The sequence below is a fragment of the Sesamum indicum genome, linkage group LG6 (assembly GCF_000512975.1).
Source record: "Sesamum indicum cultivar Zhongzhi No. 13 linkage group LG6, S_indicum_v1.0, whole genome shotgun sequence".
Taxonomy (NCBI): Eukaryota; Viridiplantae; Streptophyta; class Magnoliopsida; order Lamiales; family Pedaliaceae; genus Sesamum; species Sesamum indicum.
In genome coordinates this window covers 5,303,951-5,322,488 of record NC_026150.1, presented here as the reverse complement: position 1 = coordinate 5,322,488, position 18,538 = coordinate 5,303,951, and the positions used below count along the sequence as shown (strand labels likewise).

General features: G+C 36.2%; 2 protein-coding genes across 4 annotated transcripts in view; one reads left to right on the top strand and one right to left on the bottom strand.

Moving 5' to 3' along the window:
- LOC105163812 (ubiquitin carboxyl-terminal hydrolase 2) overlaps positions 1 to 1,430 on the top strand; it is a 5,873-nt gene extending 4,443 nt beyond the window's left edge. For both annotated transcript variants that reach the window (XM_011082298.2, XM_011082299.2), the window contains exons 4-6: positions 71 to 117; positions 251 to 353; positions 440 to 1,430. In XM_011082298.2, the coding sequence (XP_011080600.1) occupies positions 71 to 117; positions 251 to 353; positions 440 to 1,213 (924 nt within the window). In that variant the 3' untranslated portion in view covers positions 1,214 to 1,430. The remainder of the gene's footprint in view (positions 1 to 70; positions 118 to 250; positions 354 to 439) is intronic.
- On the bottom strand, positions 2,010 to 17,337 carry LOC105163811 (phospholipase SGR2). Of its 2 annotated transcripts, none has more exons than XM_011082297.2 (21): positions 16,519 to 17,337; positions 13,667 to 13,767; positions 13,376 to 13,567; positions 12,243 to 12,398; positions 12,025 to 12,096; positions 11,760 to 11,912; positions 11,005 to 11,055; positions 9,975 to 10,145; positions 8,010 to 8,159; positions 6,769 to 6,834; positions 6,148 to 6,681; positions 6,017 to 6,071; positions 5,785 to 5,906; positions 5,507 to 5,579; positions 4,800 to 4,902; positions 4,620 to 4,713; positions 4,484 to 4,546; positions 3,275 to 3,323; positions 3,001 to 3,104; positions 2,782 to 2,828; positions 2,010 to 2,661 (listed from the first exon to the last, which is right to left on the bottom strand). In XM_011082297.2, exons 1-21 carry the CDS (start codon positions 16,724 to 16,726, stop codon positions 2,427 to 2,429), a joined length of 2,799 nt encoding a protein of 932 aa, XP_011080599.1. In that variant the 5' UTR covers positions 16,727 to 17,337; the 3' UTR covers positions 2,010 to 2,426. The 2 variants fall into 2 exon arrangements, with proteins under 2 accessions (XP_011080599.1, XP_020550736.1); XM_020695077.1 differs by having other exon boundaries at positions 13,667 to 13,836; positions 16,519 to 16,634.

Genomic DNA, 18,538 nt, shown 5'->3' with positions numbered 1-18,538 from the left:
TTTTCCCCCCCCCCCCCCATAGATTCTATTCAGCAAGAGTAAGGTTCTTATTTGATTTATGCTAAATCAGGTCGAGGAGTTGTATTCGCTGGATCTTGATTCCCTAGATAATCTAAGGTAAACTGCTTCCCCATATCGCACTCTGTTAATAAATTAATTTCTTTTTCTGCCCTTTGCCAAATAATGCTTTTCTAAATTTTCGCTCTCACGTCCATGACTCTTGATTTCTTTGCCATGTCTTCATTTACAGGCCAATATATGGGCTGATATTCCTCTTTAAATGGCGTCCTGGTGAAAAAGATGACCGCCTTGTAATAAAGGATCCAAACCCAAACTTGTTTTTCGCCAGCCAGGTTAATATTGATAGCAGAGTTTTTGTTGGAGGATAATAAATGAGACTTTGAATTGATGCCATATTTCTCTTCCTTTATAATTGCAGGTAATAAATAATGCGTGTGCAACCCAAGCAATCCTGTCGATCCTGATGAACAGTCCCGATATTGATATTGGGCCAGAGTTGTCAGCCCTTAAAGAATTCACAAAAAATTTTCCACCCGAACTTAAAGGTTTGGCTATCAATAACAGCGAAGCAATTCGTACAGCTCATAATAGTTTTGCAAGACCTGAGCCCTTTGTACCTGAAGAGGAGAAAGTCGCTGGAAAAGAAGATGATGTCTATCACTTCATAAGCTATATACCAGTTGATGGCGTACTTTACGAGCTCGATGGACTGAAGGAGGGACCTATAAGCCTTGGGCAATGCCCTGGTGGTCAAAATGATATCGAATGGCTGCGTATGGTACAACCAGTGATTCATGAGCGCATAGAGAGATACTCCCAGAATGAAATAAGGTTCAATCTGATGGCGATAATAAAGAACAGGAAAGAGATTTACACAGCTGAGCTCAAGGAACTCCAGAGGAGGAGGGAGCGTATCCTCCAGCAGCTTGCTGCCTTGCAATCAGAGAGAATGGTGGACGGGGGCAATGTGGAAGTGCTGAATATCACACTTTCAGAAATAAATGCTGGGATTGAAGCTGCCACAGAGAAGATACTGATGGAGGAGGAGAAGTTTAAAAAATGGAGAACAGAAAATATACGCCGTAAGCACAATTACATACCCTTTTTGTTCAACTTTTTGAAGATTCTTGCAGAAAAGAAGCAGTTGAGACCTCTGATAGAAAAGGCCAAACAGAAAGCAACCAAATCTTAAGAGGGACCTATATACTGCTCAAGTCAAATGCTGATGTTAAATTTATCTTACTATAACAGTGCATGATTGTGTTTCTTAACATAGATATTTCTGTATCTGTTTATGTGTCGAAAAGATTATTGTTGTTTTTTAATTGCATTTGCTTATGGTCCTCTTCAAGAGGAGACCGAAGTGGGGATCCCTTATCATATCAGTTATAGTATAGGATAACTTAATACATCTGTGAGCATATTACAACTAATTCTTTGATTTTGGTGAGGTACTTGTAGACCATTGTCAGAAGTTATTGGAGTAGAAAGTAACAGGAAACTACATATGCATTTGACCCTCCATTAAGTACACTTAGTGGACAAAAACTTAATCGAAGCATAGAATATCATATGAGAAGTAATCATCGGACTGATTGCAATGTACCAATTGTTAGGAGGGCTCCAATTTAACATTCAGGCTCAACGATACAATTTTACAATTCTTTCATGCACCAATTTAAGTAGTTAATAACTTTGTATAAAACTATCCTGGTAAGTTCAATCTTGAGGAACATGTAGGAGAATTCTTCCAACTATTACGTCTTACAATTACTTTCTTTTCATATTTTCTGCACATATTGACTTAACGCTAAATTCAATTCCCAACACCAATAGTTGAGCTAGCTCCATTCTATATCCCGGAGTCTGGATTATTTAAGCAATTCATTTGAAAAGACCAGAGCACTCAAATGAAAATTCAGGGCAAGAAAAATGAGTTCATCATTTCAAGCCCTTTTCCTAAAAGAGAAGATACAGATACCGAAGAATGAGCTATACAAGCTATACAGTATCATTTCAAATGGAACTTGCTTGAAGCCATGTTATCTTACATATTTCAGGGGAAAAAGAAAGTTGCATCCATACTTACATTTGTACATGCTACATGTTCCCCCATCTATTCCATCTCGTATTTCACAGAACCTATGTGTTCTTTGCATATAAAAGAATCCTCCGTGAACTACTGAAATCCCCCGCCATTTTTGAGGTGATGGTGATTGACTGTAAACCCCTGTAAGAAAATAATAGAAATACAAACCTCTTTTGCAGCACCTCGAAGTTGACTGAAAGAGCTATATGGCCAAAACATATGCAGGTAAACGGCGTGTTGCAAAGTTGTTTTAATGGTCTCGGATTTCTTTTGAGGAAAAGTCAGTCCTACAAACAAGCTTTCTGCACAGTAGCTTTCAGTTTTTCATCATTCTCTTCACATTGTTGGGAGAAACACTGATGACACTATCAGCAAAGGTCAATGGGAGTTCTTCATCAGCCACCTCCCTCTGATCAAACCAACCCGTCAAACCATTCTCATCTTTTGAACTGTCTTCCACTTGGTCACTTGCCAAGATGGGTTCCTCTGGTATATCCCGATATAAATGCTTTAACATGAAAAGAGCAGTATCGGAATCTCTCCAGTAGTTTCTGCCAAAAAATCAATCATATCAAAACAATAATCAGAATCCTAAAAGCTTCCAGAGTAGTGAACCAATCACCAGTCCATATCAAATCTGCCAGGTTCAGGATCAGAAAGATGAAGCTTACGTGTGGGCTCCAATGGCTGATATGTATGGATGACGAAACGTTTTGTCCTACATTAGCAGAGTAAAAGAGATGAAAACAGGTTCCTGGTTTGAATTTAGGATGAAAGTTGAAATTTGAATTGCAGGCGTGCATTTAAGTAGCCTCATTATAGCTCCTCTAGTCGTGAAGATGAGCTACAATGGTTGCTCCAGTGTACAGGCCAAAACTCAAAGCACATACTTGTAGCACATGATCAATTCGCCCGCCTTCATTTCCTATCAGTCTATCCAGCATAAGTGCACCATACGATTTCTCTCCTTTTTCTTTGGTATCTTCAGATTCCACTGCAAGAAATTTGGCAATAAATTCAAGAAAACAATCAATGAGGTTGCTAAATGGAAGGCTTCCAGCCTCGCATGATATAAAGCAAACAAAATGTGATCTATCAGAAACAGCTTTAATGGAGGCTAATCACCAAATAGGGAAGCAAAAAAGAAAGAGAGAGCACGCTTACCATCCCAACTGTCAGCGCGTCTTGATTCACAGATTGTCAGCACTTTGACCTATTAAAAAGCTTATTGCAATTAATCAAACACATCTGCTCAACATGTATTAATTCTTGCAATCAAGGCATAAGTTGAGCTAACTTGTCAAAAACATGATTCACTTCAAAAACCATTTACGGTGAAGTTTTTGTATTGTGAGAAGCTGCCATCAATAGACGCAGCTTCAGATATCTGGCTTAACTTGAGCGTAAATGTTTGTCTGTCAGCGAGGGGTAGGTAGGCAGATATTGCAGTAGAGAGAAAGAATTGAAATAATGATGCTTGGTGGAGGGAAAGTAATGAGAAAAGAATGAAAGTACAGGAAGAGAACCTGCGCTGTAACACTCTTGAACATCAAAATTCTCGCCTTTTAAAGCTTTGTTTATGTGAATATTGTACAAAATAAATTACATTACTGGCCTTGTTTAAATTTGTACATTTGATGAAATCATTTCAGCTACTCTACCAATTGCTCTCACAAACACACCTTACCGGCTTATTCTTCAAAAGTTATCTCGACCTTTTGCCATTTCAGCACTTTCAGCTAAGACACAAATGACATTTCCACTACCGAACAATTACGCAAAATCTTAAGAAATGAACCTTCCTGTGATTTTTTATTAGAGGGAGAAAACAATCTATATGTGGATATTTATGATCTGTGATGCACATTACAGTCAACATAGCCACAGGAATGCAAATCAAAACTGAAAATGATTTAGATATGACCTTCATTTACATGTTTAAGAATGTATATCGATTTGGTAAGGACAGTCCAACATCCGGGTGAGAGTTCACAAACAAAACACTGCTCACAAATTTACATTAGAAATTTAACATCATTGCTCTAACTGAACGGTAATTATGGTAAAGGTATAGCTCTTACATTCTAAGGACAATAGTACCACATACAGATATGCTCTTCCAGGATATCAATCTAAGATCACCTTATTAGCTGTTTTTCTAAACAAAGGCTGTAACTGAAGCAGTCAGAAGTTTGATAAAACTGAAGGCAAGTAAAGATGAAGGCATAAAACTTATTTGAAAATCAGAACTCATCATTCAAGAGAGTCTAGATGCCAGAAAAGACAGTGGCTAAGAATAAAAAATGATCAAATCTGAGGTAAACGACTACTTTGAAAATAAAAAATGGAGAAACACAACCAATAGTTACCTACCCTTATGGTGCTCAAGTGATCCACTAAAGTTCGAGTATGTGAAGCTAGCCCTTCTTTAAATTCCTGCATGACATAGTATGATAACAAAGATTTGAGGAATTAAGACAATATGTTTAGGAATATATAATGGTCTTACCTGAAACCTAACATACAGCCTCTTCCCACCTCTGTGGTAAGGAATAATGGTGGGACGTTTGTGTATAAATTCTTTACAGATAAGTGGTTCAATTCTGTGTGAAAAATAAGTGACACATGATATGAGGTTTGTCGGGAAAAGAAAATCAAAATATCATGATCGAAAGTGTAAAAGACAGACCTGTAAGCCACAGGATCGAAAGGATGGAAGATGTTAAACATTCGCCGACATGCCGGCATCTCTTCATTTATATTTTCCTCTTTCCAATATTCTTTACCTTTGCCTAGCAACCCAAACAGCTGAAGATGTTTAATCAAACGAAATGCAAATTCAACAGGTGAATTGAAGATAACAACTCTGACATGCAAGAAATTGTGAAAGAATAAAAAGGTTAAATTCTCAGTGTGTTCATAATAAAACAAACAACCACTCATTGTTGACAAGGCAAAACTTTTAAATACTTTTCTGGAATTTAGGTGAGCAATGAGACACTGTAGACAAGGCAAAGCCTTTTTATGTTATTTCAGCATTTGTACTGAACTGTAAATATCGTTTTCAATAAAGAACTGAAGACGTTGCTAGTTAACTAATTACCATTTGGAATTGTCCGCCATAAAGAACAAATGAGCAGCAATTGATGTGACCTTCAAATCAACTTATACAAGACCTAATTTTTAAGAACAATCAGTGCAACTTAACCAGTGAAATACTTCAAAAAGAAATACTGAAAACTATGACAACTGAGCATGTGATCTATCTTATGATCAATAAGAAAAACTTTTTCATTATGACATCCCCATGCTTAAAAGATACCTCAGATTAGGAGAAGTATAAAGAAAAGCAGGAGAGGAATAATGGTAGATGCAAGTATCAAGCTCATTTCATACCGATTCCAATGCGGATATTGCGGAGGGAGAGAAAAACCCCAAGCGGAGAGCCAACAGCAAAGAAAGTGTCCACCTGACATCATAACCAACGTGTATTAATCTGACAAGCAAACTTTGCATAAAATCTTATACAAAATAGAGGAAGATGCTAGTAGATTTTAGGAGAGGGTGTAAAGCACTACGGCTGAGGGTTGAGCATGCATCCTCTTAAACAACTGAACTGAGGAAATGGTCCCTAAGGCCAACATCCAAAAAGAGAAGAGATGGGAGGAGATTACCTTGAACTCTAATTTTGTGTATCGTATCTTGGGATTATAACTCTTTGAGGAATCTCTATCCCCAGGTTGAGCTCTCTCAGTATCAGATTGATTTACTAGTGGTGAACTCTTGTTTGCCTTATCTGGTAGCAATTCATATCAAATACAGGACATTTAACTTAAAAACACCCCAGAAGTTTCTAAAGTAACACTATCAGAGGTGGAGAGACCATATTGAAATCACACGCCATACCTTTCTCAACACGTTCAGTTTCTAATTCTTTGAATTTTGCTTTCAAGAACTCAATCTGAAAGACAGGTGACCATGTGAGAATCTAAATGAACATTAAGAACAAGCAACGTAGAGAAGCCATCAGTAGCTACCTCTTCCCTCAATGATTTAATTGTTTCATCTTTATTATTGCCAGAAACATCCTTGTCATCTGTCCTGTCATCGTACGGTACAAGATCACTTTTCATGCTATTTGTGTCATTCATCATATCACTTTTATAGATTTCCATGTGATTTGAATTTTGAAAAGGTTCCTTGGTGTTTTCATCTAATGATGAGGCATCATATATCTTCTGGTAGCCAATGTCAGCTGATGATACATCAGACTCTGATGATGCAGGAGGACCCAATGGATTATTTTTTCCCTCCACAGAGTCCTCGAGAAGGTCTGGATAATCCACATCACCGACCATGCTTGCAGTTTCAATATTCTTAGGGCTCTCATCCCCAGAATTCGAGATGGGATTGCAGCTGGGTGTTACGTTATTACCGATAGAACAAGACGCCTCACTTGCTTTTTCTTCATTGTACATCCACCCCATTGGAAATGGGGAACACAGATTCTCTTGATGACAAAGGATATCATAAGATAGAACACTTCCTAGGGAGTGACCATATAAGGAAACCTGTAAATTAGTTCACAGTTAGACAAATCAGTTTGAAGAGTAAGCTTGAATAATCAGATCACAATTAAAATTAAGTTGGACATTTACCTTTCCATCATAACCAGGATTCCTCTTAAGAAACTTCAAATATAATTTGTTGAGTTGGTTGGATACCTGAACAGGACATGAACACAGCTTGAGTTAGCAAATTTTTAAGGTTAGTTAATAAATGGAAGAGAACTCATTTTGCAGATATATAAGGAGTTCTGCTGTCTGTCAAAAATTCCCAAATTACTGGCCTAGGCCTAAATCCCTTTTTAGGGGTTTTGAATGATAAAGAGCATGGACTGGATTATCTACTTTTTATTGGTCGGCAGGTTAGTTTAGACTGTAGTTGATACTGCATGACCCCAGGTCGCAATGTCAAAAATTCTCTACAGTCGGTAAGGAAGCTGAAGCTCAGGAACCCAAGCAATATCAAAATAAGTGGCAGAACCATCTTACAGAGCCCCCATACGTGCGAATGCAAATGAAACCGCCAGTTATTTCTCTGCTTGGACATATAAATATACACAAACTTTTATTTCACTGCCGATTTTGTTTCTGCACTTCGTCCCCCTTACATAAATGCCTTAAATAAATGACAAGTGAAAGAAAAAAAAGTGCAATTTGGTCCTTTAACTTACCACACCTGAAATAAAAAAGTCGAGGGCATAAAACTGAATTCAATTGCCGTATTTTGTTGATTCCGTAAGAATTGCTAACAGAGCAAACAGCTGGAGGACAGCATAATCATGAGGACCTGAGGGGTTGTTCCTCTATTACGGAAAAAACAGTATAATACCAGGACTTGAGGGTGTGGACCTCTATAATGGGACCCCAGTGGTATTATGGTTCGGAGAATTGGCAATTGCTACACTATATAGCAATTGAAGCAGGATCCCAACTTAAAAATAAATCTCAACTTTACAGCAAGAGAATATAACAAAACTAGAATTCAACAAGACTAAAAAACAGAAAAGATAGGCATTATAGAATCGTATTGACTAACTAAGAATACTGTTAAAAGAATAGAGTGATGCAAACAATTCCTTATTTTCAGTTTTACTCTAGTAGACTAACAAAACAATAACTTTTCTTGATAAGTAATAAATTTATGAAACGTCCAAACAAACATCAAACCTCAGAGCTTCTTATGAGTATATGCACGGAGAAACAAGCATTTGTGTTTCAATGAGATATAACAAAGCAAAAAGAAACTAAGTGCACCCACAAGTATTTCTTGAGAAAAGGGGAGCAGGAAGAAGAGACATGGAAGACATGAAGCAAAGAGATTACATAGGGGTTACCGAGTCTATGATCTCCTGACAATAGATTGGGCTCATATAGTATAAGATATCATGAACAGTTGCACTCAACATGGTACGCAGCCCTCGGACGCCATCTAAAGTGATTTTTTCAACTGAAAGTTCACCACTAAGTTTCAAGCCCTTCCTCCACTGTAAAAGGCAAAAATAACAAAAACAGCACAAGGAACAGCAACTCTGAGAAGCCAGGTGAATATTGCAAGCAAAACAAGAAAAATGGACAACAAAAGACCTAAACATATTCACAACCTCTGATAGCAACTGCTAAGGTAGACAAGTACCTTGAAAAAGATAGCTTAACAAGTGGCAAAACATCCAGTATAAGATAGCCTGAATAATATCTTATATCTTAATTAACTACTGGTTTTAGTAAGAATTCCTCTTCTGTAAATTAACTGGCAAGATCTCCAAATTACTCATGAATAATCACAAGCCCCTTTTTTAGGCTAAAGCCCATATGACCCACTATAGCTCTTGATATACGCACAAACTACATATTGTTGGAAAGATGAAAAGGACAACATTGTCAAATGGAAATTTATATCATTGCGTAGGTACCAGGACCATGATGCAACCAATCAAGTATTCACTAAAGAAGTTGGAATAGTTTAGCTTTAGACTATTCAAGCCCATGAAACATGGGACAGATAGTGACTTTTTCTCATCAATTTCAAGTCCTGTTCAAGTGGCCACACAAAATCTTTGAATGACAAGAATAAAATTGCTTTAAACAGTACATAGCAGGATAGAATCCTCCTATCCCAATGGCTTTTCTCTGGCTGGTGAACTCGAATTGCCATTTAATAGCTTCACCTTTATTCTTCTATTGGCAATGATTTATTTATATTATCTTCTAGTTATATTCTTCTCCTCTTAGACTGGATCAGATTAAACTAGAATATCTATTAGGTTGTTTGGTGCAAGGCAGAAATCAGAACCCAAGTGAGTTATTATGTTTTGGTAATGAAAATAGGCTGCCTTTATTCTCTAGCTAAGGAAACCCTAACATCAACCCTTGAAAAACCAATATGCATAGAAAAACAACCTTACTCTATCGAGAATACTATTTCATACATTCTACTCTTATTATATAATAGAGTAAAATTTATATTGGTACCTGAGTTTCGTTATTAAAGTCACTTTGGTACCTAAGTAATTACAAATAACTCAATTAGTAACCAAGTTTTGCAACCAAACTTTAATATTTGATTAGATGCAAAAGTACTTTGATGATGAACAAATGTTGAACTCCTATATCATTATTACAATATTTAATCTATTTCTTGAGTTGACTTGGCTATTCATACAAGATGTTTAATAATGAGTTTTTTTATAAAGATCGAGAATATAGATAGTAAAAACTATCAAATAAAAATAAAAAATTGATAGAAAATCATACAAGCTAGTTTTCTTTGATACACATATAGTTATATATATAAATAATCTTTTATCTTAATATCTAAAGGTAAAATGGTATTACATAAATAGCTAATAGAAAAATAAATGAAAAATATCAATTGGGTACCAAAACGATATTAATGGTGAAAACTCGGGTACCAATAGAGTCATCTGTAATCACACGAACTAAAATGACAAAACTCGGGCACCAAAGTAATTTTACCCTTATATTGTATGAAGCCCAATGTCTCCCTATCCAAAATATTTCAATGAGTTCCAGCCACAATTATTTTCAATATCCAGCTTCAAATATCCCATGGTTGTCTGAATATACCCAAGTATTTGCCCGACATCAGCATTAGTGAAAGAAAGACTGCAACTCATTCATTTACAGAAACAAATATAAGGAATTATGAAGGATTTCAGTTTCTAGAAAACAACATTAGAAAATGTTCCATTGGACATAATAAAAAATACAACTAGCCATAAAATAAAAAGGAGCAAATATGTACGATAACAGCAATGAATTATGGAAGTGCACAGTAATACCTGGCAAGGAATATAAAGAACTCTCTGAGTGCCACGTTGGTGAGAAGTCAGGTGTCTTTCAGCAACGCTTGCTGTTACATGCCGAAAGTCTCCAACATCATCCACCAAATTAGACTTCTCCAACCTTTGACCAATACCATGAACCATGAATACTAAATGACGAACAGGAACCTAGACCAGAAACAATGACATCTGCTTGTATTAAAAGGTAAGAATCTTTCTCATTCAACACTTACAAGAAAACTAACATACAGAACCATAATAAAAAAAAATATAATTATGACCTCCAGATAAAATTTCACTTCCTCTGAGTTCTTTATACTTCAGCCCAACATACGTAGTCGAACACGAACGAGATATGTTCTACATACAAGTTATTCACATAGAGGAACAATATTAAGTTCCCCAAGCTTCCCAGCTACATCTATGTAGAAATCAAGCCCAAACAATGCAGCAAGACACTATATCTGGTTTCCAGTTAAATCTATGACATTATACAACTGGATTTTACACATGCATATATGCATTCTGCTCTCATCAGCCTATGGCAGTAGCTAATCCATGGTAACAAGACAGCTATAAAACGAACAACGTTCAGGGTTGAGTCAAGCTCAAACAAATCAAGAAATTAAACTTGTAAGGAAGAAGTTAATATAATAACCTGGAAAAATACCATTTGTCCAAGGCCTTTCAGTACTCTCATCAAGGGGAAAAATTTAACCAAGCCTAATATGAGCCTAATATGACAACCTTTAAAGGTTCTATCAAAGCACTGTTACATTTCGAGTTTATTGAATGAGGTGTAGGTTATGAGAATCTGAAAGCTCCATTCTTACTGGAAAAACCACCAATATCTCTTGGAAACGAACTTACCAAACATGAAGTATAGCAACAATTGAGTCTTATTATTCTCCAAGTCAGGCATTTTGTTTGGTGAATATGTGTGTTTGTGTGTGACATTCACTAAGGGGTAACAAAATATACAGGAGATTCACCAATACACCTACACCTAAAACATTTGTTCGCATACCTGCGAACAGTAATCATCCATCTCCTCCTCCTTCTGCTGACGTAATTCATCCTGAAATAACAACAAAGATAGTTGCAGCAGGATTGTCCACTTTGAGTTATAAGATCAAGTAATGGCTTCCACGTAAACAAAAAGGTTTCTAATTGTTGGTAGTTTATAAAGAATATAACAATGACAAGGCTATCTTTTTGAGAGCCTGCGACTTTTGCAGTCATAAAATTAGAGAAACCGAAGAGTTCCGCTAGAGAACAATGTGCAGTAAAAGTCCCAAGTTTTGCAAACATCTTTATCTTGCTAGGAGAACACCACTCTTTTTCACATTATTTTTCCAGTTTTTCATTTAATATAAAACAACTTGCAAGTGGTGTAATGATATCTATGGAAAGATGTGGTCACTTGATGCTTCCAAAAAATGCACAAGGTTGAAAACACTCAAATACAACAACCTAAATTTTAAAAATTCTGTAGTATCACTTAATGCATTTCAGTAGATTTGACATGGCTTATCAAATTCGGCATGGTATGTCTCACATCATAAAACTCTGCAGTGATTAACTATGAAACAATTTGTAAACTGACTGTACATACAATGTCAGGCAGCAAAAACAAACCCCCCGTCCTCTCTTCCTCCAAATCACTCAATTTCTCATGGGTCATTAACATGCTTATTCTCTAACAATCAGCGTAAGAGAAAGAGATGCCCCCATAAGAAAAGTCAGCATGTTGAAGAGGGAAATAGGTAGTAGCCAAATTACCTGTGTAGGTTTCTGCGACTGCGATGGAGCATATCCACGTCTTAGCATAATACCATTCCCTCCAAAACCTACAACACCAGAAAACCCAGAAACATCAACATTTAGCCAAGCTTCCCATGTATCATCTTCACCAGTGAAAAGGGCATGCAGTCCCTGCAACCACAAAAGCACGTATGTAGGATTAACTTTATTACTTGTCATGTCCCCACAACTAGAAAGCACATCTCAAGGAATTACTAATTCTAAGTTAAAGCATAGGGCATACTGGGGTAGAGCCTTGTAAATCAACTCGAGCAGCATAGAGACCCGACTGTTGAAAGGTTCTTCGGTGCCAGACCTGAAAGCAAGGTAACATCCTTCTTCAATAAGTATTTGACACATCAGTGAAGACTGACGAAAATCTTCACTTACAATAAGAGGAAGACAAAACTGTAATCTAGTTAGTGAACTAGTACAGCAAAAAATGGAAGTATCAGAGAGCACCTGAGTACGATATGCATACTCCAATTGCTCAGAAACATCCTCACGCAGAGGAAGCCAATCGAGACCACCTTTACGAGCAAACCAGTGGCCTCGTAAGACACGCCGATTCTCTCCATTCCAGTATACAGGAAAACTATGTCTTGTGACCAAATCCACCTGCACCAATAATTCTGTTCAGCATGTTATGTTTTCTTTTCTGATACAGAGAACTCATGCACCCATGGGATCAGGGATCTGCATAGTTTTTCGACACCAAACAGTTTACAGAAAGGGCATGCAAGAGATATGCATAGATACCTTTGAGAAAAGTATCAGGACTACAGTCAACAATTCAATGGTGATTGATGCGGAAAATATGCCAAACACATTTCTGAAGTAACAAACCAAAACGAAGGCTGTTGCCAAGAGATTAAACTTAGACCTCTCTACAGTCACACCAGGAATCCAGACTACATAAATGAAGCATTGAGAAAATCCACCATCATAAATGTTAGTATGTAGATACTTTCTGCCCATTAAAGATAACTACAAGTTGGTTTTACATAAATATTAAAACCTGGCAACCTACTGACAGTATTGCACAACTGATAATTATTTGCCACGTTTAATTAGTACATTCACATATCTTTTAGAAGAAAGTTGCAGAAAGGAAACAATTATCACCCAGAATAACAACTTTTCTTCTTCAAGCCAAAAAAAAAAGAAATGCAGAAGAGCATCACTACCAAAATTTGATCCAGGCCAAAAGCACATTTTCTTTCGCAATAAATAACACTTTGGCCAAGAGAGAATGACCAGGTATGAAATAGTGAACACCAACGAATGGAATTAGATATAGAATCTTTTAAGGTTTTATTAGATTTCTGTATTTAAGCACTACGGAAAACATGATCTTTTGTTTCTTGGACTAGGTAAAGCTGAATTTGTCGGACACACTAACATAACAATATTAATAATGGGGCAAGTTCAAATGGCACAGCCATCTGGATATTAAGCAAGATAAGCTGTATTTCCATGACTATCATGGATTCATGAGTACAAGCTACACGGGCTACCAAGAAAAATTTTCTCACCCAACTCTTCCTTTATAAAGAAACCATACATGATAATAGGACTACAGATAATGAAGATACCTCATACAATCCTCCCTTTACAGGGACACCAACTCTTTCTTCTTCAGTTGCATATAGCTGATCTGGTTCACAACTCTCCAGAAAAAATTCTTTTGTCTGTAGGGATGAATTGGAATTAAGACCAGTCCCCTTTGGACCTTCACTACACTCTGCATACTCTTTCCACCAACTAGAAAGTAACTCATCCTCTCTCTACAAATACAACAAATATCAATCAGTAACAGTACAATTACCCTTCACATACAGTATTTTCATATTAAAAACCACAGCAGAGAAGGAAAATGAAATGACCTGCAAGAAATATGCCTCAATTGCAAGAGAATCCCTCATACCAAATCGAAAATAATCACCTTTTCCCACAATTTCTGTTTGTGGGACAGATGCAGCTAGCTCTGGAAAGATAGAAAGCAATATTCATCATTAGTGGAAGCCATCGAGGAGTCAATCAACAGATGCGTCTTCTGTCAAAACAGTAGAGATGGAAAGGCATTTTCAACTACCATTTAAGGATCACCAGTATTTATCCATTGATAAGCTATTGGACACATGCGTTCATGATCCAGAACCCATTTACAGCAGTAAATTAATAACATTAACAGTTGGCAGTGGTAATCCAGGTTGGACAAATTAATCAAAATGTAACACCACAAATTGCCATTAATTATGTTTAGTAGCCACTCTAAAGAAAACTATGAGCAGCAAATTCATAACTTCTTCAGCTGAGCTACTTGTGATCCTTCTCTTTTTATAAAGAATAGATTTTACAACTTAGAAAGAAGCTAAAATAATAAGCACAACAAACATCAGATAAGAATATCTTAGGTACACACCATCATGACTGCATTAGACATGCCTACTCCTGCTAGGACCTAAGACCTACCCCAAACGCCTGTACCACCTCAAGCAAACCCTGCTGGTCCAGCCCACCCGTTTAGCCCCCTTTTCCCCAACTATTGAAATTACTGCTCGAACGCTAGTTTCACAAGGTCGTCAAGCTCGTTTCTTTATGTAATATATAAGACCAAAAAGCCTTGAACAGCTAACAAATTGATTCTTGAACCAAATAACTTTCACCAATATTGAAACAAATGACGATGTTTGTAAATTTTGAGCAACTAAATCCATAGGTACCTAGAGATGCAACCTGATCGCGGAATAGCTATTCAAGAATCTTTTTGCCTTTACATTTTTACATTTCATCAGAACGTTCAAGTAATAGTCAACAAGTAAGAACATGTATCATATCCTAAAATATAGTCATGCGTGTTAGTAATTCTATTGCCTCTGCCCTCCCACAACCTTCAAATGAGGAAAAGATGTTGGCTAATATACTTCCTCTTAATTGAGCAACTTTAAAGTGCATGCTTCATTGTCACTCTTCCCATTTCAAAATATCAATTAGAAAGAAACTGCACTTTCTTTAACTGCCCACTACTCAGTGGTATGCTGTAAACATAAAATAGAAAACATTCAGGAGTCCCATGATATTAAAACATCTCCAAGGCCTCTCTGCATTTGAGTACTCAAGTTACAATTCACAAGTAACGCAAACGGCATTATGAATAGCTAAAACATGAAGTTAGTTTAGTTATATGGTAAAACTGAATTTGTTGCAGAGCAATACTTTACATAATATGACTAAGCATGAGATATTAAACACTCCTCTCCAACTCTCAGGTTGACTAGAAAGAGTCCTTGGCCTCATTTGTTTTGGCACAGACGGATTAATGATTTGTAGAAAATGCATTGACTAAATTGCTAATTGGAGCTAATCAGATCCTTTTATCTTTTCCTACAAGTAGATCCATCTTCCACGGCTTATTTGTTCAATCTTGTTCATCCTTAAAAAGCATAACTATATGACAATATATTAGACGACCAAGTATTTTGGGTCGCAGCAATCTGGAGTACCAAAGCACAAGAATGATCATATTCTGTTAGGAACCTCAGCATCACTGCTTATACACCAATCTCCTCAAAGTTATTTTTCTAGACAACTCTGTGGCCATTCACCTCCCTGCCAGTTCAACAGTGGAGCAAATAGATCTAGCCACTCAACCAGTGGCTCTGGAACATGTTTTACATCTTTCAGCAAAGTCCGTCAGAAACTGGTAATATTTATGCAGAGTTGACAGCTGAGCAAACATGAGCTCCACTTTTAACACACAATTACACATCCAATTAGTTCACCTGAAGCATGGAAGCAAAGACTGTGCTACAAATCACATCAAATGGAAATTATTGTTTTTTAGGATGCATAGTGGCATATGCTGAGCCATTTAGACAATTTGACTTTCAGAAGTAAGGCAGTTCTCCAGAGTTTTTTTTTTTTGCGTATGGTGGATTTGCACATTGCAGATCATGGAACAGGCCCGTTGACTGAAGACATAATTTTTATATCTTTTAATTGTACTATCACTTAGATTGTCAGTGATTAAATTCTCCTGTGCATGAGATCAACTTTAAAATCTTATTCAAGACATATACTAGCTTCTTAAGTTTGTACATCTGCCTACCATGTCTAACTGTTTGGGGGCAATGAGATGTACATTAAGCAGCTCATTAACTGTTAGTCTGAGTTACCACCATCTAAAAGGGACTCAAGAACTCATCTACTCACTTTTAGTCTAAAAGACCTCGTCAACTACTCGTATATATGTATCTCCTTGAAGTAGCCAAAAAGGCGATCACGTGTCTTGAAAGGAGAAACCAGAAGCAGCTAACAATTCCGTTATATCTCCTTGAAGTAGTCACAAAACCACCAGTTGATTCATTCTTTTCCTACTATTTTCCAGTTCCTTCTCCTACACTCTTAGCATGTTTGACCATCACAGAAGCAAAATCATGACACACCTCCAAAATGCAGGGGCTTTTATGGTAAAATCAGCAAGATGACATAAAAAGATAGGATAAAACATACTCATAGAAAACTATTCAATTCAATGTATATGTGCACAAGAAAAGCAGAAAATGTTTAAATCATTTCTTCAACTTTCTCCAATTCACATTACAAGCTTAAAGCAAGCATGGTTGATAGCAAGGTAAATAAAATGCATCAATCAACATAAAGAATATTCAACAATTTTTTAAACATGCACCAGAGCAAAAATGAGACAAAGTTCCTTTGATGAATAGGCACCAACCATTTGCTGCCAACGGGACCTTGCAGAAGTACCACCGAACATCACCACCATCTGAGGGACTCCTAGTATGAGCAAGATATTTCTGCCTGCCCTCACACTTCTCAATCTCATTAACCAACCTCCTTATATTTGAAGGAGTATTCCTTAACATGTCAGGCGAGGTCTCCTCAACCCCACCACCACCACCAGCCCCGACATCCGAGTCCATTATCGCCTTCTTTCAAACTCAAAACAAAGCAAATTCAGCATTGATTTCTGCAAAAGTTACAGCTTTCCATTTTGGGTATTTGACATTATATTTGCAAATGTATAACCAGGCTTTACAATCTCCAATGTGCCCTCTCTAATACGCCTCTTTTCCAATTCAATCCGCATACACCAATAAAACAATCGCCGAAGGAGTCAGAAAACTACCAAATCAGTTTTGCATGAAAATTATGAATTCAGCAGGCCCACAAACAGCTTGAGGAAATTATCAGATGGGTATTATTCTATAAACAAAAAGATTCAATCTTCTTGGGATCAATATTTCCACAATTAGTTAAGTTTAACAACAGAGCAGAAATTCAATCCCCAAGGAGAACAATCTCGGAGTTGTCTGGCTGCGTTTTCCCCCCGACAATCAAAGAGACATCACAAGTCGAAATGGAAAAGTGGATTAGAAGGAATCCCAGATTGTCAGGGAAAAAGAAAAGGAAGATGATCAATGGAACGTACGAATCATTGAATAGCAAGAGAAAGGTATTGACTGTGAGGTGCAATAAATCAGGCTTTCGGTTTTCATAATTTAGTGCACGTTTTGGATTTGATAAAATGTCAGAATCATAGGTCAAATTGCATAAAAACTCCATATTATATTCTAATAATTCAACTCAACTCTTACTCCGTTATATATGACTCTGTTATATATGACTAACGATTTTAACTTTTTATAAAAATAACTATTATACCCATTATAAAAAAAAAAATAGGATTTGAGCAGGTTTAAAAATGGGGTTTCTTTTTCTCCTTTGAAACTGTTTATATTCTATCCTTATAGACGGCGTTACAAATATTTAACAACAGTTAATGAATGATTGTTCCAATTTGGCACGGTCACTGTAAAACATTATTGGTGACCGTTTCTAATATTGAATTTGTGTAAACAAGAATCTTCTTTTTTTTTTAATTGGAACGGATTGGGTGGCATTTGGAACGATTATATTATTTATTTCGAGTTACTTTTGGAATGGTCTTTGCAATACTCATGCCTGATCTTGAAATTGTATTTGTTTGTATTGGTGATATATTTAGGAACAATCATTAGAATGGTTTGTTTGTGATTATTTGCAATAGTATTAGGCATGGTCAAATTTTTGTTTGGTATAGTTTTCTGTAACTGTTTTAGGAACGATCAATCTTATCTAGGAACACGTATTTAAAATTATATTAGCAATGGTATTAGGAACGGTCATTCTTACTTAGGAACATGGATCTAAAACTATTTTAGCAATGGTATTAGGAACGATCAAAATTATTTAGAAATATGTATTTAGAACTATTTTAACAATGGTATTAGAAATTGTCACTTGTTTAGATGTTTAACATTTTCTTTACAATTACTAAAATTCTTCCTAATTTTTTATTTTGTAATAATTTTTTTATAAAAATTATTTAATATAAATAAATTATAAAAAATAATTTAGTTAATGGAATAAATTTTAATAAATAATTTAATTTATATATTTAATAAAGTTTAATAAATACTTTAATTTATATATTTTAATTAATTTTATTTATGAATTTAATTAATTGAATATATATGAAATAATGGAATGTCATAAACATTATGAATAATTAGGAAAAAAATATTATTTTAAAATAAAGTATTATTCGATTACAAAATTTAAAAAATAAAATAAAATCTAATCTAAGCCCTCCCCATTAGAGTCATCCATCTTATCGTAGTTCAGTGCCTGGGGTTCCGTCAGAGGCTGTGCTGGGGCAGTAGTGGAGGCGGTCTGCTATTACAGTCCCACAG

Excerpts from the sequence above, each read along its gene's own strand:
- LOC105163811 (XM_011082297.2), bottom strand. The coding sequence starts at position 16,726 with ATGGACTCGGATGTCGGGGCTGGTGGTGGTGGTGGGGTTGAGGAGACC. Across the intron at positions 6,682-6,768 it reads ATCCTGGTTATGATGGAAAG|GTTTCCTTATATGGTCACTC; the intron begins GTAAATGTCCAA and ends ACTAATTTACAG. Across the intron at positions 5,580-5,784 it reads ACACAAAATTAGAGTTCAAG|GTGGACACTTTCTTTGCTGT; the intron begins GTAATCTCCTCC and ends TTATGATGTCAG.